The 22,315-nt window shown below is 49.2% G+C and overlaps 12 protein-coding genes across 12 annotated transcripts; 8 read left to right on the top strand and 4 right to left on the bottom strand.

The window, feature by feature from the left end:
* Nucleotides 1–204: 204 nt before the first annotated feature.
* On the top strand, nucleotides 205–1,236 carry FMAN_03793 (putative ACC deaminase; the record flags this gene model as incomplete). Its single annotated transcript, XM_041824308.1, has 1 exon — nucleotides 205–1,236. The coding sequence occupies one exon, from the start codon at nucleotides 205–207 to the stop codon at nucleotides 1,234–1,236; it is 1,032 nt and encodes a 343-aa protein (XP_041689802.1).
* A 604-nt stretch (nucleotides 1,237–1,840) lies between these two features.
* Nucleotides 1,841–2,941, top strand: FMAN_03794 (uncharacterized protein; the record flags this gene model as incomplete). Its single annotated transcript, XM_041824307.1, has 3 exons — nucleotides 1,841–2,109; nucleotides 2,169–2,235; nucleotides 2,285–2,941. The coding sequence occupies 3 exons, from the start codon at nucleotides 1,841–1,843 to the stop codon at nucleotides 2,939–2,941; spliced, it is 993 nt and encodes a 330-aa protein (XP_041689801.1).
* An 859-nt stretch (nucleotides 2,942–3,800) lies between these two features.
* On the top strand, nucleotides 3,801–4,853 carry FMAN_03795 (uncharacterized protein; the record flags this gene model as incomplete). The annotated part of the gene is made up of 1 exon (XM_041824306.1): nucleotides 3,801–4,853. The coding sequence occupies one exon, from the start codon at nucleotides 3,801–3,803 to the stop codon at nucleotides 4,851–4,853; it is 1,053 nt and encodes a 350-aa protein (XP_041689800.1).
* A 455-nt stretch (nucleotides 4,854–5,308) lies between these two features.
* On the bottom strand, nucleotides 5,309–5,785 carry FMAN_03796 (uncharacterized protein; the record flags this gene model as incomplete). Its single annotated transcript, XM_041824305.1, has 1 exon — nucleotides 5,309–5,785. The coding sequence occupies one exon, from the start codon at nucleotides 5,783–5,785 to the stop codon at nucleotides 5,309–5,311; it is 477 nt and encodes a 158-aa protein (XP_041689799.1).
* A 1,367-nt stretch (nucleotides 5,786–7,152) lies between these two features.
* On the top strand, nucleotides 7,153–8,304 carry FMAN_03797 (uncharacterized protein; the record flags this gene model as incomplete). Its single annotated transcript, XM_041824304.1, has 1 exon — nucleotides 7,153–8,304. One exon carries the CDS (start codon nucleotides 7,153–7,155, stop codon nucleotides 8,302–8,304), a length of 1,152 nt encoding a protein of 383 aa, XP_041689798.1.
* Nucleotides 8,305–9,443: 1,139 nt separating this feature from the next.
* FMAN_03798 (uncharacterized protein) lies at nucleotides 9,444–10,473 on the top strand (the record flags this gene model as incomplete). Its single annotated transcript, XM_041824303.1, has 3 exons — nucleotides 9,444–9,730; nucleotides 9,784–10,120; nucleotides 10,180–10,473. 3 exons carry the CDS (start codon nucleotides 9,444–9,446, stop codon nucleotides 10,471–10,473), a joined length of 918 nt encoding a protein of 305 aa, XP_041689797.1.
* A 790-nt stretch (nucleotides 10,474–11,263) lies between these two features.
* Nucleotides 11,264–12,262, top strand: FMAN_16226 (uncharacterized protein; the record flags this gene model as incomplete). The annotated part of the gene is made up of 5 exons (XM_041824302.1): nucleotides 11,264–11,518; nucleotides 11,568–11,740; nucleotides 11,794–11,903; nucleotides 11,950–12,086; nucleotides 12,140–12,262. 5 exons carry the CDS (start codon nucleotides 11,264–11,266, stop codon nucleotides 12,260–12,262), a joined length of 798 nt encoding a protein of 265 aa, XP_041689796.1.
* A 295-nt stretch (nucleotides 12,263–12,557) lies between these two features.
* FMAN_03799 (uncharacterized protein) lies at nucleotides 12,558–14,002 on the bottom strand (the record flags this gene model as incomplete). Its single annotated transcript, XM_041824301.1, has 4 exons — nucleotides 12,558–12,987; nucleotides 13,054–13,637; nucleotides 13,692–13,789; nucleotides 13,846–14,002. 4 exons carry the CDS (start codon nucleotides 14,000–14,002, stop codon nucleotides 12,558–12,560), a joined length of 1,269 nt encoding a protein of 422 aa, XP_041689795.1.
* A 618-nt stretch (nucleotides 14,003–14,620) lies between these two features.
* On the bottom strand, nucleotides 14,621–15,656 carry FMAN_03800 (uncharacterized protein; the record flags this gene model as incomplete). Its single annotated transcript, XM_041824299.1, has 2 exons — nucleotides 14,621–15,331; nucleotides 15,399–15,656. The coding sequence occupies 2 exons, from the start codon at nucleotides 15,654–15,656 to the stop codon at nucleotides 14,621–14,623; spliced, it is 969 nt and encodes a 322-aa protein (XP_041689794.1).
* Nucleotides 15,657–16,100: 444 nt separating this feature from the next.
* On the top strand, nucleotides 16,101–17,810 carry FMAN_03801 (putative acyl-CoA transferases/carnitine dehydratase; the record flags this gene model as incomplete). The annotated part of the gene is made up of 1 exon (XM_041824298.1): nucleotides 16,101–17,810. One exon carries the CDS (start codon nucleotides 16,101–16,103, stop codon nucleotides 17,808–17,810), a length of 1,710 nt encoding a protein of 569 aa, XP_041689793.1.
* Nucleotides 17,811–18,234: 424 nt separating this feature from the next.
* FMAN_03802 (uncharacterized protein) lies at nucleotides 18,235–19,833 on the bottom strand (the record flags this gene model as incomplete). Its single annotated transcript, XM_041824297.1, has 6 exons — nucleotides 18,235–18,855; nucleotides 18,911–19,273; nucleotides 19,327–19,388; nucleotides 19,439–19,590; nucleotides 19,644–19,740; nucleotides 19,791–19,833. The coding sequence occupies 6 exons, from the start codon at nucleotides 19,831–19,833 to the stop codon at nucleotides 18,235–18,237; spliced, it is 1,338 nt and encodes a 445-aa protein (XP_041689792.1).
* Nucleotides 19,834–20,381: 548 nt separating this feature from the next.
* FMAN_03803 (uncharacterized protein) lies at nucleotides 20,382–22,229 on the top strand (the record flags this gene model as incomplete). The annotated part of the gene is made up of 5 exons (XM_041824296.1): nucleotides 20,382–20,615; nucleotides 20,728–21,000; nucleotides 21,050–21,244; nucleotides 21,296–21,655; nucleotides 21,705–22,229. 5 exons carry the CDS (start codon nucleotides 20,382–20,384, stop codon nucleotides 22,227–22,229), a joined length of 1,587 nt encoding a protein of 528 aa, XP_041689791.1.
* Between the last annotated feature and the right edge of the window lie 86 nt (nucleotides 22,230–22,315).

Raw genomic sequence — 22,315 nt, 5'->3', positions numbered from 1 at the left:
CGATTTAGCATCTGTTATTAGGTTTGTCGTTGGGGTCATGGACAGGTAGCATATATCGAGCATATCATGCGAACAGATAAATAGCGGCTACAGAGAAGGGGGAGTAGTGCAGTAAGAGAAAAAGTCTTGTTACTCTACAAGTAATCGGTGCGAACCAACGCATACTCTAATCTGAAATCAACCGACAACTCGCCATCCATCGACATGGTCGCCCTCCCAGAGCCTTTAGCCTCCTTCGAGCGCACTCCTCTCCTCTTCGCCCATCCATCTCCCCTCCACCCTCTCCCAAATCTAACGCGTCACATCAACTCAACCACGTCCACGAAAGCCCAGATCTGGGCCAAGCGCGAGGATTGTTCCTCAGGCCTCGGTCTCGGCGGCAACAAGATCCGCAAGTTGGAGTATGTCATCCCATCAGCGCTAGCCCAAAGCTGCGACACTCTCATCTCGACAGGCGGCACACAGAGCAACCACATGCGTCAAGTCGCTGCTGTCGGAAGCCATCTTGGGCTTAAGACTATTCTTGTACCGCAGGTGCATGGAGGTCCGGGTTCTGAGGCTTTTAGTCAGGCTGGGAATGTGCAGGTCAATAGTATTCTCAGCGCTGAGATGGCTGCGCCGAATTCCGCGCTTGAGGATGTTGCTTCGGATGTTGAGAGACAAGGCGGACGTCCGTATGTCATTGCTTCGGGTGCTTCAGCCCATGTTCACGGAGGACTGGGCTTTGCGCGTTGGGCGTTCGAGCTTGTGGAGCAGGAAGCGGCTCATGGCATATTCTTCGACACCATTGTCGTCCCAGTGGCTTCGGGCGGTACCATCGCCGGTATGATCGCCGGCTTCAAGCTCGCCGACCGGTCTGGAAGTCAGCCCCGTTCCATAATCGGCATCGACACGTACAACAAGCCGCAAGGCGTTCTTGAAGCCACAATCCTCGAAATAGCAAAACGAACGGCAGATCTCATCGGACTAGGCGCAGATGCAGTTCAGGCTGACGACGTGATCCTGGATACGAGGTTCAATACTGGCACGCACACGGCTTGGGACGAAAAGACGGCTCGAGGCGTCAAGTTGATTGGCAAGCTCGAAGGAATTGTGACGGATCCGATTTACTCGGGGAGAACAGTGGGTGCCATTCTGCACAAAGCCGAGAACAAAGAGCTGGATGGGAGTCGGTACGTGCTGTTTGTGCACACGGGGGGACAGGCGGCGCTCAGTGCGTTTCCCGACATGAGATGAGCTGAACTGAGATGCGGGGGGCTTGTGTTACGCAAACAAATTATGTGTTACACGGTCATCGGAGGATTACAAGTGCTCCTGTCCCGCGGACCCCGAGATCTGCCTTGTGGGTTGTGTCGGAAATCTATTCATGCGTCCCAACAAATCGTGCTAGCTCCGCTCTCATCGGTATATACGATAACCGTGACCATTCTGCAACTATCTTGGCATGCGTGTGTAAATTTTCGTGTGACGCTGGAAGAGTCTCGACGACGGAGGAGGTCTGTGCAGCGGCCTCGGGACACTGAACATGGCGTTTTAGAGTGGATGTCCTACGTTGTACCAAGGTCGTGTTCCGTTGAGCAGCCAAGTGATCTCAATGAACTACAGGGCCTGTGAACTTCACTGCTCCGATACCAATTGTCGTGGTGGCGCCGTAGACAAAGAGTACCTTGATCTGTAGGCGAACCTTCCGAGTCCGCGAGCAGCTGAAATGCCTCTGTCACCACAGAACGTCAACACATGCCATCAAAAGTTCCCTCATACTTAAAAAGCAAAGTAGAGCAATTCATTCTGCGTATCGCCAGTCCAGCTGCATCATCCATTACCAATCACTCACTCCATCATGCTGTCCCAGCCCAATCCTTACGACAACGTCGCGACCGCTAACCTCTTTACGGTAAAATTCAGTAATCTCTTTGACAGAGACTCAAAAGAACTCGACACTCTTCTGAAAGCATGTGAAAGAGATGGCTTCTTCTATCTCGATCTTCAGGACTTGTCCTCCGCCAAGTTGTGGAGAGACTTGGAAAGGGTGAGCGCGATCGCTAAGCGCTGGTTCTCTCAACCTGTTGAGGACAAGCTGAAAACCCCAACAGTATCGTTGGCGCATGGGTTTGTTAATCCCACTGCATAGCGTGTGCATTAAGTCGACTGATCGTGTGTCCAATCAGGTTTAAAGCTACTGGTAATCAATCCGGGGCTGTCAAGTCACTCAAAGATGGGTTTGAAGCGTTAAAGGTACTGTGAACAATATTCACCTCTTGCTGAGTATCTCTCACCATATCAGATTGGAAGAAGTGAGCTCCTCGGCCGCTGGGCTCTCCCATCCGTCGTCGAAGAAAACCTCGAGCTATTCGACCAGTTCAACGCATCATGCCACTTCATTCTAAAACTACTTCTGGACTGCCTATCAGACGGGCTAAACCTCCGAGGCGCATCTCGCCTAGACACCCACCACCGCGATGACGCACGCTCCAAAAGCACGCTCTACTTCCTGCACTACCCTCCAGGAACGCAGAGCCTAAACGAAGTAGGTCAGAACATGCACACTGACATCGGCACGCTCACCCTCCTCTTCGCGCCGCAATGGGGTCTCCAGGTCGTGTCCCCCGTGACAGGAGCGTGGGAGTACGTGCAGCCACGCGAGGGACACGCGATCATCAACGTTGCAGATACGTTGAGATTTCTATCTAACAAGCGATTTCGCTCTGCGCTGCATCGTGTTCTCCCGATTGGGGGCGTTCAGAAGGAAGATCGGTATGCTGTGTCGTACTTTTTGAGAGCGGCGGATGATACAGAGTTCAAGGATAGTAATGATGAAGATTCAGATGCCAAGAGTTGGTATCTGACAAAGTATCATACCTACGAGCTGCCGCATGATGTGCAGGGAGAACAGACGGTGTTGTCTGGGGGTATGGCGCAGGAATTACAGGCTACATTCTGATGCATCTCGCATATCGATCATCCCAACGGTTTCAAGTCTGAGTCATTAGCCTTCTAGAAATGCATCAGCATCACCATCATTTGACAACACGACGGTTTTTAAAGTGGCAGTATGCAGGGTAGTTGCTTAGCGTGATCGATTTTTTAAGCCGAGGCTGCAGATTTCTCGGGCCCTCGCTCGCAAGCTAGTCCCAGCAAGGAATCGTTGAAAAGACCCTTAATCCACTAACGGCATCGTCGCGATCCAAATGTAGCTTCGCGTGGAGCGAGCCCTGCAAGAAGTTGGAGAAGCCCAACATGAATGTTGGGGGTGATCGACAGATCTAAAATTACGTCACATTCTTTCGTCATGCACTTCCATTCAAGCCAAGTTTCCGACAACGTAAATGATCTAGCTGAGGGAGGACATGTGAAGATGATCTGATAGCAACTAGCCCTCTCACAGTGCTGCAGCTTGTTCAAGGGTGTCCAGGTACCCCAGAATATCCATCTCAGCCCCTGTAGGCGCTGCATAACCTATACCAATCCAGGTCGTTGGCGCCGGCCGCCCTTGCTGAGAGTGGGTAAGTGCACAAAGGGCTAAGTTTGCGAATTGCGGGATGATGCTATCGCGCACATGATCATGAAACTTTGTCGCATTCACCTTTTGCTATGTGTGCCCCTCTCCAAAACTTGCCTCGGCATTCGATCCAAGATTGATTTGGTCGGACATTTCAACATCCCGTCCAGGATCGATTGATAGGTATTAAAGGCTGAGATCTCCGGTGATTCATCATATCCGATATCACGCATTGACCACAATCACACAACAAAAAAAGCAACTTCTTATCTGATCTTGATTACGACATACGACCTTTACAATGACGACGACGACTCAGTCAATGAAGTCGACCTGGCCACTCGCCGACAAGTCAGAGTGGAATGTTCATCAACAAATCATCCACGTCTTAGGCACCTATCCCATTATTCCAGGCAAAGAAGTCCCAGTACACGCCAAGTCCGAACGCATTCCTCACTTCTCCCAGTGGCAAGGCCACGTATGGATCTTCTTGCACGCGTTTGTGCCGATAATCATACATCAATCATGGCTCTCGTCAACCGGCCAAGCACTACATCCATTCATTGTCTTTATGCTCTACTTTGCATCCTTTAGCTGGTCCGTTGTACGCTCTGTAAAAGCTACCGCAAAGCTCGGGCATGAATATGGATTCTTAGATGGAGATGCTCATCAGAGGGATGGAATTCCTGATATCGGTGTTGATAAGGTCGTTTCTTCGCTTTGGAAGACTACAGGGTCGCGGATCTTTATGGCGACACATCTCACCTACAGAGCGACACAAGCCCCTGCTGATGTGATGAGCGACCCCAAGTGGTGGGCTTGGCTGTGGCTTCAGATCGGTCTTTACGGCATCGTCCTCGATTTCTGGTTCTACGTATATCACCGCGCCATGCACGACATTGACTGGCTGTGGAAGTATCACCGCACTCACCATCTGACCAAGCACCCCAACTCTCTCCTCGCCGCTTTTGCCGACCACGAGCAGGAATTCTTCGACATGGTTGGCATTCCCTTCCTGACCTGGGCGACCTTCCAAGTCCTCGGTCTCCCACTCGGCTATTATGACTGGTGGATCTGCCATCAGTACATCGCCTTCACTGAGGTTCTAGGTCACAGTGGTCTTCGAATCTACGGCATGCCTCCATCGACCTTGGCCTGGCTCTTGAAGGGTGTCGGTATGGAATTGGTTATTGAAGATCATGACCTTCATCATCGAAAGGGATATAGAAAGAGTCATAATTACGGAAAGCAAACCCGGGTTTGGGATACACTCTTTGGAACATGTCACGAACGAATTGAGGCCAAGGACCAGAATGTTGATTGGGACAGGGCGGTTTGGTTCCCGATTTTCTAACAGAATGGTGGACGAAAAAGCACATTCGTTATAGTTATCAGACTGATTTCGTACAAATAAACAAATGGACTTTTGGAAACATCATGTTTTGGTTTCGCAGCTATAGTTAATTATCCATGGGGCTTGTCACATTGATCTCACATTCATCATCACCTCGTCGGAGAGCCGGTTGCAAGACTCGACATCAACAACTGAGATTCCTGAGGGGGCTCTTTAGCCTTACTCACAATTATGGCACAAGCAATAGTAGTTCTCAATGACAACTTGACATCAATTCGGGTATCGAAGCAAAACGCCAACAACCTCCAAAGCGACCTTCCTAAGCAGAATCATACTGTAGTACTGCGCCAACGAAAATCCATCAAAGGAATAACACTTCCTCCAGACCTTCTTGGCTTATCCTCCAAAGAACTTTCTCACAGGATGATACGCTCTGGAATCCGCCGCAACAGAACTCAGTTATCACCAGCATTTCCGGCAGCATTTCCGGCAGCGTTACCCCCAGCGTTGGCACCAGCATTGGCATTAGGGTCGGGGCCCATGACAGGCTCTCCATCGACAAAATGAAAGTTTCCATCTCGAAACTCACGAATCATGCGTGCAGGATGGAGTTTCCAGATCTTGTGCTGGATCCGACGGGTCTCAATTCGCTGGCCTTCTGCGAGCGACTCGATGACTCGGAGGACCATGATACCTTCAGCATCAGTCGCGTGATCACGCAGCCACGCGATGCTCTGATATACCGCCGACTGGAAACGATAAATTTCATCCATTGCCTCTTTGGCGGGCAGGAATGGAGGCATATAGGTTGGCGCGCGGCGAGGCGCACCGGTGCGGAGGGGTGGGTAGGTCTCTGTCATCTCGTGAATGGCTTCCTTCCAAAAGCCCAGTTGACCGACGGCGCAGAAGCTGATGACTGGGACGGTAGGCATGATGTCCTGGTGAGTCACTATGTGTCAGCAGGGTTGGGTGTGTGTGATGCTGGGGGATGGTACTTGTGATCGACAATCGGGACGCTTGATACTGATTGACTAGGGGATTGAGTTTGATTATCGCTGTTGTGGTTGCTGTTGATGTTGATAATCTTGGTGTTGGTGCGTAGTGTGTTGGATGAAGAGGAAAAGGAGGAAAGGAAGAAGAGAGATGTCTATTTTCAAACTTGTTCATCTCCGTGTCCAAGATCTCTGGTTCCAGTTTAACTGCCCATAGGAGTGCCAGTGGCAGACGAGAGGCTTTATGCATCTGTGGCAATGCCAAAGTCTTCAGCGGCAGGCCAACATGACACTAAGGTACACAAACTGTCACTGCCTGGACAGTGGCGCTGTTTTGTTGCCTTCAGATCACACGATACTTGACAGCCTTAGCCATTGTTCTCCTTGAAATGGAAAGAACATTTCACGTTATATCAGAGTGTTCACATACGTACCTGTCTGAGGGTGTGTCAGTTTTGTTTGTAGGAGAGAGGTCCAGCAGGAAGACGACTCAGGTCAATGGATAGGCAGTACGCTGGTACTTGATTAGAATAAAGTAATTTAGCATGATTCGGCACTCGCAGTATGACACTGAACAGTACAGGTCAACATGTGTGAATCTGGTTCATGAAAAAGCTTGAAAGGGCGAATGATGACAATGTTTATCTTTATCTTTAATTGTCCCTTCCTATTCATGCAAACTCACGATACTATATCTCTCCAGAAAATGCTTAGGCCTCTTGTCACGCAAGTGTTTCCGAGGGTGATATCATAGTTGACAGACCTGACAGCTGAGACTTGAATCAAGCGTCTCACACCCAGTATTCGACCACGATATGGCCCGCCGTCGATCGTGCCGACGTTGGTTGAGTGTCGGGCGCCAATTCAGTAAATGAGGCTCCGCTACTGCAGGTAAACCTATATGTGGGTTGGATTGATGCTCAATCAACATACTTGCGACCAAATACGTGTTGCTTGTGGCACACATCTAAACCAAACACTTGAATTGCCCAAACCGACGACGTTTATTGCGTTTTGAACTTTATTGTGATTGTTACAAAACTGATTTCGTGATGTTGTCATGTTTACTTGCTCAGATGTTTTGCACCAACATCGCAAAAGAGTAAAGCAAACGAAGAATGCGAGCAGAAATCATGATTGCAAATCGTACAAACAAGCCAAATGCAAGCATCGAGGTCAATCAAGCAGTTTAAGCTGAGCATAAATACCACCGTACCGCGCCCTCTAGACAGCTTGATCATTGTACGTTTAGAATTCCTATCCCTTCGATGTAAACACCTTGTCGACAACCATATGCCGACTTAGACATGTCATCTTATTATTTTGATACGACAACAGATGAACAGAAGTACAAGGAGAATGCGAAAGGGGCACAAAAATTATTGGAGCTAACGGTATCGTCTGGTAGTAGATGGGGCGGCGAGCATCTGAAGGCGTGCCATGTTGTCGTGAACAGTAAAGTCGGCGACTGTCTCCCGCTATTGAAAAGTTACGATCGTACCATACGAAAAACGTTTGAACGGGGTAAAGGGAATACACATATAGCAGCATTCATCCAAGACCTGGCCCCAAAACATGAGAATATGCGGCAACACGCCCTTGTACGAGAACCAGAAGTGGGTGCGAGTTTGGCTCGATTCTGGGCAGCGCTGAGGGACGTCAAAAAACTTAAGAGCGACGAGGAAAAACAGGAATCTAAGCAGCGTACCTCTGGGCGGGTGAGAACACAGACAACCCATGCAGGTTACGTGAACTCCGAGCTTATCGCAAGCTCAAGTCAGGGCCACGAGGACAGCCCGAACTCTTCTTTCAGTACTTCAACAAGTTCATATACTCCTGCACAGAGACCTGCGACGCAGCTTCCGGTTGAGTTATACACCGTCGAACTGGCTTTCGCCGCCATCAATCATATCCTCCTGTACACTCAAGACCCCAGCTTAGACACTCCCGTTGAGATCCGCCAGCCCGAGAGGTGGTCTATCCAGATAACGAACAAACGCATCACGGCAATTGATGACGGGGGATTGACTCTGATAAAGAATGGAGGGGAAAAGACTGGAAAGTCGGTCGTCTTGATAGAGGCGAAAAGACGACTCAATGTGTGTGACAAGACCGACCGTCCATCTGTGCCCGATGAGCAACTCGGGCAGATGGCTTGCGAGGCCATTGCCGCACGATCAAGTATGCAAGGGGATAAAGGGTCCGATGACATCTTCCTGATCAACGCGACTCAGCATTACATGTGCTTCTTTCACTTTAACATCACGGCGGACCATCTCGAGGATCTTGGGCATGGGAGAATCCCAGATAACGCCATCAAAGTCACAACGACACGTTGGTTCAATTTGGAGAGCCCAACTGGAAGAAAGTGCATTGTTAAGAATGTACTACAACTGGCGGAGTACATGGGACAAATGGAAGGGGAAGAAAAGGATCCGTTGCCTTTGCCTGACCTATGATTGACTCCCGAACTTCAGTTAGGCTAGAGCAGTGAACATGATGAATACTTGAGAGAAATCTAGCCACTATAAAATCTGTTCCCGTATTAAATACAGCCTTGCATGCGTGGCACTCGCCATGACTTGGAGTCGAGGATTCTTGATGTTTTGACAGTTACTAATCTTTTTAGCCAGCTGTCGATTACCTGAGATTGAACAAAGATTGAGGTTTGATGCCCTGATTGGGATAGAGTGTGATAATACTAGGGAGTAAAGGGAAAGACACTTCGCCAACGGAGGCAAACAACAATAACTCCCCACGATTAGAACATAACGTTCACTAAAGCACCTGAACAAAGCGGAGCAGTATACAACAGTATCTGTTCGTTCTGATTACCTCGCATAAAGTGGGAAAACAATAAGAAACAAAGATTCACGATGCTCATTATTTGGCATCCTTTTGTGTTGATCTGGTGTCAAGATAGGCCTCAGTGGGTGGAAAGATGAGTGTTCAGTTCAGGTGACGGGCTACAGAACACTAAATAATTTGGAACACAACCTTGATAGTAAGGATCAGCAGATGATAGTCTTTTTATTCGCAGAAGCTACTTACGTGACAAATATAATTCCTTTGACTTGGAATGTTAAATATCCATCACTAGCGATGTAAACACGAAAGTGACGAACATAATGCCTTTGATTTCTGGAGCAGTCAAACATCGATTACAGTGGAAAGGAAGCTCGAGAGGCAATCTTTTGTGGGCTCGTAGCTTTGAACAAGTTGAGTGCCCTGCTCGAGCTTGATGGGTAGTGGTTTTCAGTAGTTGACACTGCCCTGCACATATGCGGATTGGGAAGCCACAGTGAGTCCCAGCGCATTAGTCTGGTTAGATATGCTTAGCTACTGCTGCCTTGCATCGACTGCTATAAGTTGAGTTGAGGTAAACAACGCGTCACGCCCAAGTAGACTGCCATTGTGATTCGAGCAGCCTGGCCGTGCTGCTGCTACCTACATCGTCATCCTGAGATTTCTTCTATGCACTCTATCCCTCTATCCCTCAACAACCCCTTCTTCTTCTTCTCCAACCCTCTTCCAATTCCCTTGGCCCCCGACGAAAAGCAAGACCACCACCAGACACCAAGCCATCATCGACACGACCATGCCTCAGTCAACTGTCAAATCCTTTCACAGCCTTAGTGTTGAGCATCCCGACTTTGCTACACACCCACGATTCTGGACTTCACACCATCTTTCCGTCGTAAAGTGCAGCTTCCAGCAGGTCGAAAGCGAGAATGCAGATGAGCCTGTGATTCTTGACACCGAACAAGCCGAAGACATGGCGGAGTGGGCTTTGGCCCTCGCTCGCGACAAGTTCGCGGAAAGGAAGGGCCACAACGTCGACACCCTTCTCTGTGATAACGAGCCCACCCCCATCGAATATACCGAGTAGGTCAAGCCCATTCTGAACACAACTGCAAAAGTCTAATTAATCTGTGTAGCTATTGGCTCACCTTTCACTATGGCCAACGTATCGTTCGCCTGTACAATTCCCACGTCCACATCTACTGCATCAAGGAAGAGATTTCCATGCCGCATGCCAATCCTATTATTGGGTACTATACGTACACTACCGACAAGGAGCGCCGGGACAAGCTTGTCGCAAATCGGGCGCCGAATGGGCGCATCAACAAACCTGCTCAGAACATCTGTGACATCAAATATCGCAAAGTGACCCCGACGGACTGGCGACATGACCCATACTTGGTTTGTCTCCTGATGAGCTTGGCTCAACTCCAGAAACGCCATGCTCTCGCTGCTCCGAAGGGACCGTTCCTGGTAAACAACTTTTCCGTCCCCGCTATACCTGACATATTCACTAACTTGGTATTCTCCAGGCACGCCTCCTCGTCACGAACCTGGCCGATGTTACCAATGCGTACGTCTACAAGGCGGACATTCCGCGCCAGCTCCTCGAAAGTCTGGATTGCCCTACCCGCACCATCGAAGACTTCGTCTTTCCGACTGTCAACTACGTAGTCGTACCTTTTGAACCGTACTCGACCTTTGCAGAGCGCATCCGGGCTGAGCTGGCCGGCCCGGAGTACTCTTCTCCTCCTGACCTTGTCAACTCGAATCAGTCGGTGCCTTCGGAGCCACATGGCGAGAAGCGAAAGCGCGACGAGGAGTAAGAGTCCGAAAGATATCCGCCAGAGGTTTCTTGACTTTGGCATGTCGATGGCGGACTCCGTCACATGGAATACGAAGCACGATGCAAGAGAACAATCTCTGAAAGACTAGCCAGCAGTCGCCGCCAAGCTAGTTAGCTTATGTTGATCAATGTGTGCGAAGGATCATTATGGTAAGTCTAATCACACCTCCTCTTGAGGCATAGCTGGCTAATTCGCAACAGCGGGGATGATAATGCAATTGCGATTTGGTGGCTGGACTGGGGTATGAGAATAACGTCTGTTTAGTACGTCACTGTACGTGGACAGCTTTGCATTTGCCTTTTCGGGACGAAGGGGTTGTCGAAGATCAAGGCTAGGAACCTAGGCAGATCTTGAAGCGGTTGTACTAGTTCTACTTCCTATCTCATGCTAGCAGTAATTGAACCCTGTCTGTGATTTGGAGCTTGTCCCTGTCGGCCAAGTGATACATTTAACTAACCGGGTGAGATCGGCGTGGATGACAAGGAGGAAATGAGGACGCCTCGGAAAGGCGAGGCTGACCTCATTCTGTAAGAACAACGTTTTAGTTGCATGCCACAAGAAACGAACGTGTTGTATTCCTGTAAACGTGGACTACCTTTAGTAACCAGGCGTCGTTCACTTGGACTTGCCCCGCAACACCACGTCATGAGTAATAAGTCATCAACTTGCCGGGGAGCACTTCCCGATGATCCCGGCAACAACTAAACTATATCTGACGACCAAAATAGACTCATTCCAGACAAGAAAACAGTGAATAGCACCAACGGCCATGGATAACGTACTCGCCAAACCTGCAGACCTCTGCTGTCTCAAGGGATCGTTTCATTCCGGAGAGGCTACAGGTTCTACAATCCAGATTGACGGTATCGACACTTATGTAGCCAAACCTCATCCCGACAGATCCAATGGAAACATTCTTCTCTTCTTTCCAGATTCCTTCGGGCTGCATACCAATAGTTTCCTTATGATGGATGCTTTCGCCGAGTGCGGGTACCTCACTCTTGGTGTTGATTACTTCCTTGGTGTAAGGATGGAACCTTACTTGGCGGGGTGCATCAAGCTAACCCCTGTAGGACCCTGTCACGAAACACTCCTTGACACCGTTGAGGGACCCAAACTTTGACTTTGAGTCTTGGAAGAACAAACACCTCAAGGCGTCTGAGGAGGCAGCTGTCAGATGGGTTAAGGCCGTGAAGTCGCAGTACGGCACAGGCGAGGACGTCAAGTTTGTTTGCGTTGGCTACTGGTATGAGTCTACCTTCGTATGAGCCTCCATTTGACTGACTCAATATGTACCAGTTGGGGTGCACGCTTCGTTTGTCAACAACTGTCCGCAGATGGGATTTGTAAAGTTGGCGCCATTGCCCATCCTTCATTCCTGAAAGAAAGCGACGTCTTTTACGTCCAAGGTAAGTAAGAAATCCATTTCAACAAAGACAAGCTGACCGTTATCAGAGCCTATCTTCTTCTCAGTGCCCAGCACAGATAAGCTTTTCCAGCCAGAGCAGAGAAGCAGGACTATCGAGATTCTGACAGAAAACAACAAGCAGTTCAACATGCAAGTCTTTGCCAACGTTGGACATGGCTTTGCGGTAAGATCTTTTTATGAGTGAGAGACTGCCCGTATACTGACATCATGGCCAAGTCGCGAGCCCGTTTGACTGACCCCTATGAGAAGTGGGCTAAGGAGGCGAGCTTCAAAAGCTTTATTGACTGGTTCGACATTTGGATGGAAAAGAAGTCGAGTATAACAACGACAATAAAATGATAGTCTTGAATACACTTGGTTGTGCAACACAAAGGATCAAGATATCATTTCCATTACTATCTCGAGCTGCAGCCTTTCTCTGTATATTATGGCCAATCGCATCTTTTGGTGCCCACTCTACTCCTTGCATTTTGATCTCTTGTAAGGATCACAAAATCGAAATCCTATATCTATCTGAATGGTTGTATTAACATTTGTTTTGGTGGTCTGGTGGTGACAAAGGGCACCGGCGATAGCCTCTTGACCCCCCCCTCTACTTGCTACATATCGGCGTCATACTATAGCAGGGGAGGTATCATATCTTCTCCCACAGCCTGCCTCTAGTAAGGTACAATCTGGCAGCGATATAGCACGCGGTCCCAGCAGCAAGCATACAGCCAGCGAACACTTGGAGCTTCCAATAGCTCCCGCCTGCGCTCGATATCAAAGCCCCACCGATCGGACTACCAGTGAGGGCGGCGACAGACATAAACGCGTACATGGTCCCAGAACGGGTGCCTATCTCTTCAAGCTCCGAAATGTGCGCTATTAAGGCAGGGCTGATGGCTGTGTATGTGCCTGAACTAAAGCCAAACAAGGCAGCAAAAGCTATAGCCGACTCATGGCTATGTCCTGGCAGCCATAATGCTAGCATGAATATCGTTGAGAGAGCTGCAGCTGCTATTGACACGTTGAAGCTGCCAACCTTGTCTGCTATGTACCCCGGAAGAATACGCCCGATTCCACTGTTGCCGTCAATATCGTGGTTGAACATTTGTGAAGCCAATACCATGACTGCGGATGAGACTCACCTTGATGCATTATAGATTGAGACTAGATACCCCGCCATATTATTTGACAGGCCAACATGTGCACCATAGGTTACCATGAACGTAATGGGTACAAACATTCCCATGGAGTAGAAGAATCCCGCCAACGAGGTAAGCACAAACGAGAGCGATGTAAAAGGCCGGAGATAAGCCATGATGCCCGCGTCTTTTGGCTGAGGCGCAATCCGTGACCGGACGGTCAAATTCGTCACGAGAAGCAGACCAAGTAAGATGAAAGCGCAAACTCTCATCGTCCAAGCAAAACCAATACGTGGTATTAAGCGGTTAACAATAATCGGCAAAATTGTACCACCGAGACTGGAACCGCTGGAAGTGATTCCAAGGGCCAGGGCACGCTTTTGTCGGAACCAGGTTGTGACACAGCTAAACGATGGATACAGAACCATTGCTGCGCCAAGAGGACTGCAAATCGCCTGGGAGAGGATGAACTGGTAGTACTGGGATGATATTGATGCCATCGTCAGTCCAAAGACATGCAGTAATGTTCCTGCGAGAAGAAGGTAGCGTGGACCGAATGTGTCAAAGGCTCGTCCAACCAGAGGTGCCTATATTACACCGTAAGCATACGTGACATGGAAGCAGTCTCAACGAGCACTCACATTAATAAACATCATAAACATCGACAGGGCCGGTATCCATGAGACCGTGCTGGGTGACAAGTCTTGCAACTGATTTGCTTCGTAATATGCTTGAAAGACTCCAACCTGAATTTGTAGTTAGCAATTGGGAAACAAAGCGATGTTAGGACTATACTTGCGCAATTAGTCCAACCGAAACTGGCAAAAAGGCCACAAAAGCTTCCCAAGACGACGGACCAGGCTTTCAACCCTCCATCTGGGAATTCGGTGCCAGGCTTGGGTTGCTCGGGGTTCGGCTTTTCAACGTTCGCTTTTTCGATGTCTCGGTCCATGGTGGTTCTGCCAATTGTCATATTTATAGATCAGCTGTAAATCTCTAATCCGATGATTTTACCGCAATTTATAGTAGGAGACAAAGGTTGACATGCTGCATGAGTCACGGTAAAGCTTGTAGGGACAGTTCACCGATATCCCCGGTCTATTCAACCCCGACCCCGAGAAAAATATTTTATGGGTGGTTTCTGGGGGGCCTATAAATATCTCCGCTATCTTAGCGCCGACCCCGTGACGGCCTCGGTCTTATACCAGTCCAGGGGAGGAAAGAGAACTCAGGACAAGATTTAGGTAATTTAATGCAAGTTTATTAGCCTAAGCTTAAGATGTATGTGGCTAAGTTTATTCAACTATCTACATCAGGGTCTGATATTTTCTGGCTCCCTGGGGCTAGTGCATCTAACTCATAAATGCCTGATGTCCTAGGAGGCTGACATGACTACTTCTTACTTGGCCCTTACCTAGAGTATTAGCTGCGCTGGTTCTACATACAGCCTGGGTCAATTGTAATGTGTCACAGACGATCTTACCCATGTACAGGCTTACTGAGAGTTCTAGCCCAGGATGAAAATACTAAACCATCTATTTATGGATAATTTCCTGACTAATGAATCATATCAGTGATCTGACGGTGTTGAGATGGAAGGCATCTTCTCCTTTGCAGCCAGAAGCTGGAGTAGTACCAAGTCTCGTTGCTCCACCAACTTATTCCAATCAACAGCTCCCAAGCTTTTGTCCACGCTCTCTTGGAGCGCCAGCATCCTCCGTTCACTCCAGTCAAATCTATGTTTTAGAATATCATCCTCCCATCCACGAATCGCAGGCCCAAGTCTCTGCATCCGCTGTGAAAATCCTTGGAGTCCACCCCCGCCGCCAAGAGCGTTTGTCGCAATGGGGCCCGTCAGAGCCCAACGAAGTCCAGGTCCAGATGTTACAGCTGAATCGAGATCCCCCGCAGACACAACGCCCCTGCTGATAAGACTATACGCTTCATTGTTGATAGCAGCTTGAAGGCGGTTCGATACAAACCCAGGGACTCCGTGATGGAGAAGTATCGTCCTCTTCCCAACAGATCTGTAGAACTTCAAAGCAGCATCAACAGACTCGCTGCTTGTGCCGGGATGAGGTACTACTTCAACCGGGGGAATCAGGTGGGGCGGGTTGAAAGGGTGTCCGATGAGTACGCGGGTAGAATCCCGCGTGCACTGCTGTATAAATTCCGAAGATGGCAGGCCTGATGACGACGATGCTATCACAACACCCGGCCGAGCGTGTTTGTCTAATGTCGCAATAAGGCCACTCTTCAACTCGAGCCTCTCAGGCCCATTCTATAAGGGATCGGTTAGCGTCATGGCCGTTCTAGATATAGACATATACCACAATGGACATATTTACCTCCTGGATAAAGTCGGCCTCAGCTAACCTCGGTGTAATGTCGTGAACAAACTCATAGTTGGAGACAAGCTTATCGTAGTCCCCAAACCCTTCGAGATACGACCGTGACTGCTCGAAAAACCTTTTCAGGACATTTTCCGCATTTTCAGCAGGATCAGAGATGATGACCTTGAACCCCTTTGATAGGAACAACACTGCCCATCCCATCCCAATCACTCCACAGCCAACAATCGCTACGGTACGTATCTCTTGTGTCATTTCCGATGCTCAGAGAGAACTAATGAGTAGGGAGTGATTTCTCACAAAAACGATCAAGATTGTCATATTTCTATCGATAAATAACGTGATTAAATTAACTATTAACTACTCTCCTCTTTGCTCACCATTCGAACTCATATCCGGTGTATCCATTGCAAAAACTGCATCCAGTGCCTAAACCGGGGCAAATCCGGGGAGCCGATGCCGGACTTCAAATTTACGGACCGACCACGGCCAAGAAAGGCGATGAACGGCAATTTCGGACCCAGAGCACCCGTGAAGGCTAGATTGCACGCTCATGTTCTCCATCAATTGAAGTACATCTGTTGTGTTGAGAAAATGAGCTGGAGCGATAAGGTGGCCATACTTGGAAGCATAACCCGAGTTTGACTGTGAATAGCTAGAGATCCACTAGCCCATCCCCTTCACTTCACCCTCGCCATAATGACCACTAAAGTTTCTGGAGAGACCTATGGTGCAGGAACCACAGTCGACACGGAATTCAGTCAACTTCCTGCTGAGTGTCAAAGATTACTACGCCTCTTTGCTGCAAGGACACCCGGCTTCACCAAAGATGACGCTCTACTCAGCGGAGCAAACTTCCATGGCGACGATCTTCCTTGCATCCCAGGACCAATTAAGTCCCAAGCCGTCACAGCGGTCTTGCACGCAATGGTCGGTATAGTCGGTCTCGAGATCCTCCACCTTCGCGGCATAACCACGAGCACCAAAACAAGCATCGACGTCAACCACGCAGGTCTTTACCCCGCTACCGCAGCGCTTGTTAATATCGATGGCGTCACAGGCCCAGAAGTGATCAAACTGCCGACTTTGCCTCAGTGGGATAAGGACCGTGCTTCCAACTCACCGCTTGTGTACCGTGCGACAGCTATTTACGAGACTGCTGATAAGGGTGTGTGGTTCCAACTTCACGGGTCGCTGGATTCTTGGAAGATGCTGGCCCTTATCGGGATCAGTAAAGATCTCGATAGCGAGATCCGTACCAATGATGCGGCATACGAGCTCATCCAGAAGCGTGTTCGCACGTATCGCGCCAGAGAAATCGAGCAGCTCATGGTAGAGGAGGGTCTCTCAGGCTCCATCGTTTACTCGCCTGGAGGATGGCGTCAGACTGAAATGGGCAAGTCTCTCTCACGACATCCGCTCGTCAATTACAAGAAACAGGGACAGTGTCCAGCACTTCCACCTGTGTCTTTGCCCGTAATGGAGGATAAGAGACCTCTTGCTGGTATCAAAGTCGTCGAGTTGACTCGAATCATAGCTGGTGCAGCTGCTGGCGCCGCTGTCGCATCCCTAGGTGCTGAAGTCATCCGTGTCAACTCATCCAAGCTGAAGGACTACACGCCAGCCCAACCTTCCTCGCTGATGGCTGGCAAGACGACCATCGATTTGGATCTTGAAGACCCAGCTGACCACCAAAGGCTGATCCAACTGTTCGAACAAGCCGACGTTATCTTGCAGGGTTACAGATTAGGATCATTGGCTCGAAGAGGCTTCGGTCTTGAGGCGGCACTCGAATTGGCAAACAAAAGAGGCAAGGGAATCGTCTACGTTGATGAGAACTGCTATGGTCCTGATGGATACTATGCTGAGCGTCCTGGATGGCAACAAGTTGCAGACGCCGCAGCTGGAAGCTCATATGTCATGGGTCAGTCATTCGGCTGTCCTGAGGGTCAGGGTGTACTACCCAGTCTTCCCATCTCAGATATGTCTACTGGAATACTCACTGCTCTCACCATTGTGTGTGGCATTCGTGACCGAACCAAGTTTGGAGGCTCATATCACGGTCACGCTTCACTAACAGCTTATAACATGGCGACTCTAGATCCCGAAGTTCGGCTGTATCAGAGGGAGGTGGTTCAGAAGATCAAGGACAGGTATCAGTTCCCAACATGGTTGAGCGACACCCATGTTGCGCCTCTTTATTATTCAATCTTGGAGGCTTGGGATAAGAACAGCGATCTGATCAAGGATGAGAAGTATTATGTGCACTTCTCGGACTCTGTGTTTGGGTCTGGCTTACGTGTTCTTGGGCCGGTCGCGCAATATGACAAAGAAGAGTACTCGCCAAAGTGGAACAGTCCGCCTGTGCCATTCTGCCATCATAAGTTCAGACTTTTCTCAGAACAATGATCGCAGTTACCAGTATAATCGTGTGCTTAGCATGAACAAGTAGATAGTCGAAGTTTATCCCATTAGCTATGCTGGCAGCACCGCACATCCTCTCCTCGCGATATATTGTTAGTGTTTCTCGTTCAGAGATGTTTCCTGTGATATTTTCATCCTGTTTAGTGACCCCTATGGTTGAAGGGTAATCATAACCAACATCGACCGGCGTCAGTGTTCACTTTGGGACCATAGCACCATGGACAGGGTACAACAGGAGTACGAAGTCTGCCACTTTAAACATTCATCCGGCTTTGACTTGATAGTGGTGTATGTACGACTAGCCAGAAAGAATCAAAAGCTGGACAGGCCATCATGAGAGTTGATCAAATTTACAAACTGTCTCTTACCCTACTCGAGTAAAATATCTCCCTAACTAAACAACGATGTATCATATCCTGGCAACAGAAGGCGCATCTCCTATGTTAGTCTGCTTGTGCATCCTCTTGATAGCCTCCTGCACATCATCATTCATATCGTGAAACCACAGCCAATTAAACCTCCCTTTTTGCAATCGGGGTAGAATATTCTCCATGTCCGCACCAGCCTCCTCATGTTGAAAGAAGACCATACGCCCAACCTCAGCAGCCTGCTCCAGCTGCTTTTGCGCACGAGGACGTCGAACAGAGTCGTAGGCAGATAGTCCTGCTTGGATATAAGGCGCAAGACCTGCGCCGCGCTCAGGCATCTTGGCGACTTCTGCGAGAATGTTGGACAGAACTAGAGCATCTTCCAGACCCTGGGCTGCTCCCGCGGCTTGGAATGGTAGCGAGGCGTGAGCGCTGTCGCCGACTAGGACAACGCGATCACGGTAGTATGATGCTGTGCGAATATGGTGGAAGAAACCCCATTTGACGGGCTTGGCTTTGGCGAGGAGTTGTCGAAAACGATCGTCAATGCGTGGGTCCTCGAAGTCAGCCATCATGGCCTCATGCGATATGGTCTCCGTAACAGCGCCCTTGAGCTTCCAACTATCCGAGGAATCGGCAACGCAAAGGAGATAGTTAAACTCCTATGACAAGAGATGTTAGCGTTGTGACAAACACGTCAGCGTATAGTGGACTCACATCGCCTCCTGAGATACGATAGGTAACAGCGCCGCGCCCAGGTCCGAAATAGATCTTCGCAACGTCGGTGAGATCACCAAGAATTTCGTAGGCTTCGGACATGGGAATGACAGCACGATAGCAATAAGCCCCCGCGTACACGGGTGCAATCTGGTTAGGGTAGTGTTCAAGAACGTTGGCTCTGACAGTGCTCTTGATGCCATCGGCACCAGCAAGAACTGAGCACTCAGCTGTGGTGCCATCTAAAAATGACAGAGTAACCCCGTCGGGTCGCTGCTCAATATTCGTAAGACGTTTGTTGAACTTTACATTCTCGATCGGGATGAAACTAGTCATGATGTCGAGAAGCGTCTTTCGATGCGCCTAAGACTTGTGATTAGCACCAAGCTTCCTCTTATTTTGCCAGGCGCACTCACAGATTTGCGGATGTAATCTGGATGACCCCATCTAGAATGACCGTACCAAGGCTTATTACGACCTTGTCTAGTCAGCGTGAGATTCAGTTTTGCAAGGGATTTCATGACTTACCGAGACCATCTTCGAGGAGCATGCCCTCGAAAAAGATATCCTGTGCCTTCTCACCCTTGTTTCCCACACAAATGGCCTCGTAAAGAGGTCGGAAACCCGGCTCGATGAGATCCATCGTGCGCATGCCATTGGGGGCGAATCCAATGCCAGCGCTAGAAGATGAACATTAGCGATGGCCCAACGGAACGCAATACTAGCACCTTACCCTACTGCCGAATATTCCTTTGCATCCTCGTATAACGCGAATGAAATGCCTTTTTTGTACAGAGCCATGGCCAAAGCGAGGCCACCAATGCCGGCACCTATAGAGTTAGCCGTACCAGCCTGAATGGGGCCTGTGAAAGAGCCTTACCGACGATTGCGACGTGGAACTCATTGCGAGAAGGCTTTGCCATTGTGTCGTAATTTTGCAATATGCAGATAAAAGATGGCAAGGACGCTCGATGTCGTGGTGACTATTTGTCGCAAACAGTGGTTAAACAGACTGGCTAGTATATGAATATCGTCATCTACAACCTTAGTCTCTAACCAAGCACGACCTGTTTGAAACCGTGCAGCATGATTGAGCACGGGTAAGACCGGCATCGGCTCTCGGAGCTACCACTCCAGAATCAGACCACAGAGATAAGAGGCAGCAGAACCGAGTACTTGGGGTCAGAGTGGCAAACCCCGGATCTTTCCCCGGACACCAGACCTCCGCTTTCTGCTATGTCAATTCGTGGCTGGATCCTCGATAGGCCAAGGCTTGCAAGACAGTGCGTGGTGGACTGAAGCGTTTTGGCTGAGCCGGCCCTGTTCCGCTATCTCCGCGAGCCACACCAAGCACAGCTGCATCCAGTTCAAGACTCCACCGAGACAGCAGTAAGCAGTGCAAGGCCAGAGAACCAGACGCATAAGCATTTTTGCGAGACAGAAGAAATTAGGGAGTTTTGTTCATTCCGAAATGATTTCAAGCGTATATCCAACCAAGGGGAAGAGGTCTTGGGAAGAAGTAGTCAAAGAAAAGCGCGCGATTCGAGATGCGCAAATTGAGAAACACTCGACATCAGACACGAATGCCAGTCTGACTCAAATCACATCTGAAGCGGTCGACATCGACAGTTTGACAAGTCTTATACGTGATGGAAAGGTATCAGCTGTCGAATTGATCCGTACCTACATCAAAAGGAAAGTCCAGGTTCGCTGTTGTTGAAGTTCCCATCCTAACGGTCACTGTAGAGCCTGCGAAGCGCAAAAAAGGGTATTCAACTTTCTTTCACCCTGCTACGAATTTGTCTAACTTTCAACAGACAAATTGCCTGACAGAAGTTTGCTTTGACGGTGCTCTGAAGCAAGCCAGCAAGCTTGATGGCTTTCAAAAAGAACATGGTCGGCTAATAGGTCCACTGCATGGTATTCCAGTCACAGTGAAAGATCAATTCAATATTAAGGGTTTGGATTCGACTTTGGGCTATGTTGGAAAGGCATTTGCACCAGCGGACGACGATGCACTGCTTGTCCAAACGTTGAAGAAGCTTGGGGCTGTCATCATCGGGAAAACTAATCTTCCTCAGAGTATCATGGTAAGCAGAGTTCAACTGCTTGGATGTCACTACCTGACAAGATTTCTAGTGGTGTGAGACTGATAACCCTCTCTGGGGGTTGACGACCCATCCAGATGATCCAAAACTCACTCCAGGAGGGTCATCTGGCGGGGAAGCAGCTATGTTGGCAACCTCTACTTCCATGATCGGTTGGGGAACAGATATCGGCGGCTCTATCCGGATTCCGTGTCACATGAACGGCCTTTGGGGTCTGAAGCCTAGTGTAAGTCGTCTCTGATCACATATTCATGGGAGAGATGCTGACCAATGTTAGAGTGGCCGTCTATCATATCGCGGTGTTGAGGTAACACTTGAAGGGCAGCAGCACATTCCATCAGCTGTAGGGCCAATGGCAAGATCTTTAAGTTCCCTCAAACTCGTTACAAAGTTGGCGATTGAAGCTGAACCGTGGACATCGGACCCCCAGCTACCACCAGTCCCCTGGAAGGAGGATGTCTTTCAGAGCTTCGCGACAAGACGACTCGTCATTGGAGCAATGCTTGATGACGGCATGGTCAAGGTTCATCCGCCTATCGAGCGGCTATTCAGAGACCTGGTAATAAAGTTGGAGGCTGCTGGGCACGAAGTGATAGAATGGGACTCAGGCTTGAATTCTAGTATTTTAGATATCATGGTAAGTCATACTCTCTTGCAACGAATCAGGAGTGTCTGACTTGCAGCAGGATGGTTACTATTCCGCCGATGGAGGTGAAGATATCCGAAGAGCTATCTCGGAAGGCGGTGAACCGTTCATTCCGCAGATCGAAGCCTTCGTCAACCGCGGCACACCCATCTCTGTCTTCGAGTATTGGCAACTCAACAAGCGAAAGGTTGCCATCCAAGAGGCCTACCACGACGTGTGGAATAACAAACGATCACCTACTGGTCGCTCTGTTGACTTATTGCTAGTTCCAGCTATGCCTCATACCGCAGTACCTCATGGGTCTTGTCGCTGGACAGGCTATACCAAGATATTCAACTTGCTAGATTACACCGCGTTGACATTTCCAGCGGGAAAGGCATCCAAGGGCGGGAATGATGAAAGTTTCTGGGAACATGTTCTGCGGAATGAGATCGATGCCTGGAATCAGCAGTTGTATGATCCTGTGGCGATGGAAGGGCGCCATGTAGGCTTGCAGATTGTTGGGCGGAGATTTGAAGAAGAGAAAGTTCTCGGGTCGGCTCAGCAGATTCATAGTTTGTTATAGTAAATAGGTCTGACATTTACGTGACATGTTCATCCGATGTCTTGGAGTAAAATCTTCTACAAGCGTCTACCATGAGAAAGCGCATC

The sequence above is a fragment of the Fusarium mangiferae genome (assembly GCF_900044065.1).
Source record: "Fusarium mangiferae strain MRC7560 genome assembly, contig: FMAN_scaffold017, whole genome shotgun sequence".
Classification (NCBI taxonomy): domain Eukaryota; kingdom Fungi; phylum Ascomycota; class Sordariomycetes; order Hypocreales; family Nectriaceae; genus Fusarium; species Fusarium mangiferae.
The sequence above is the reverse complement of the archived record's forward strand: the minus strand, read 5'-3'. Positions and strand labels throughout refer to the sequence as shown.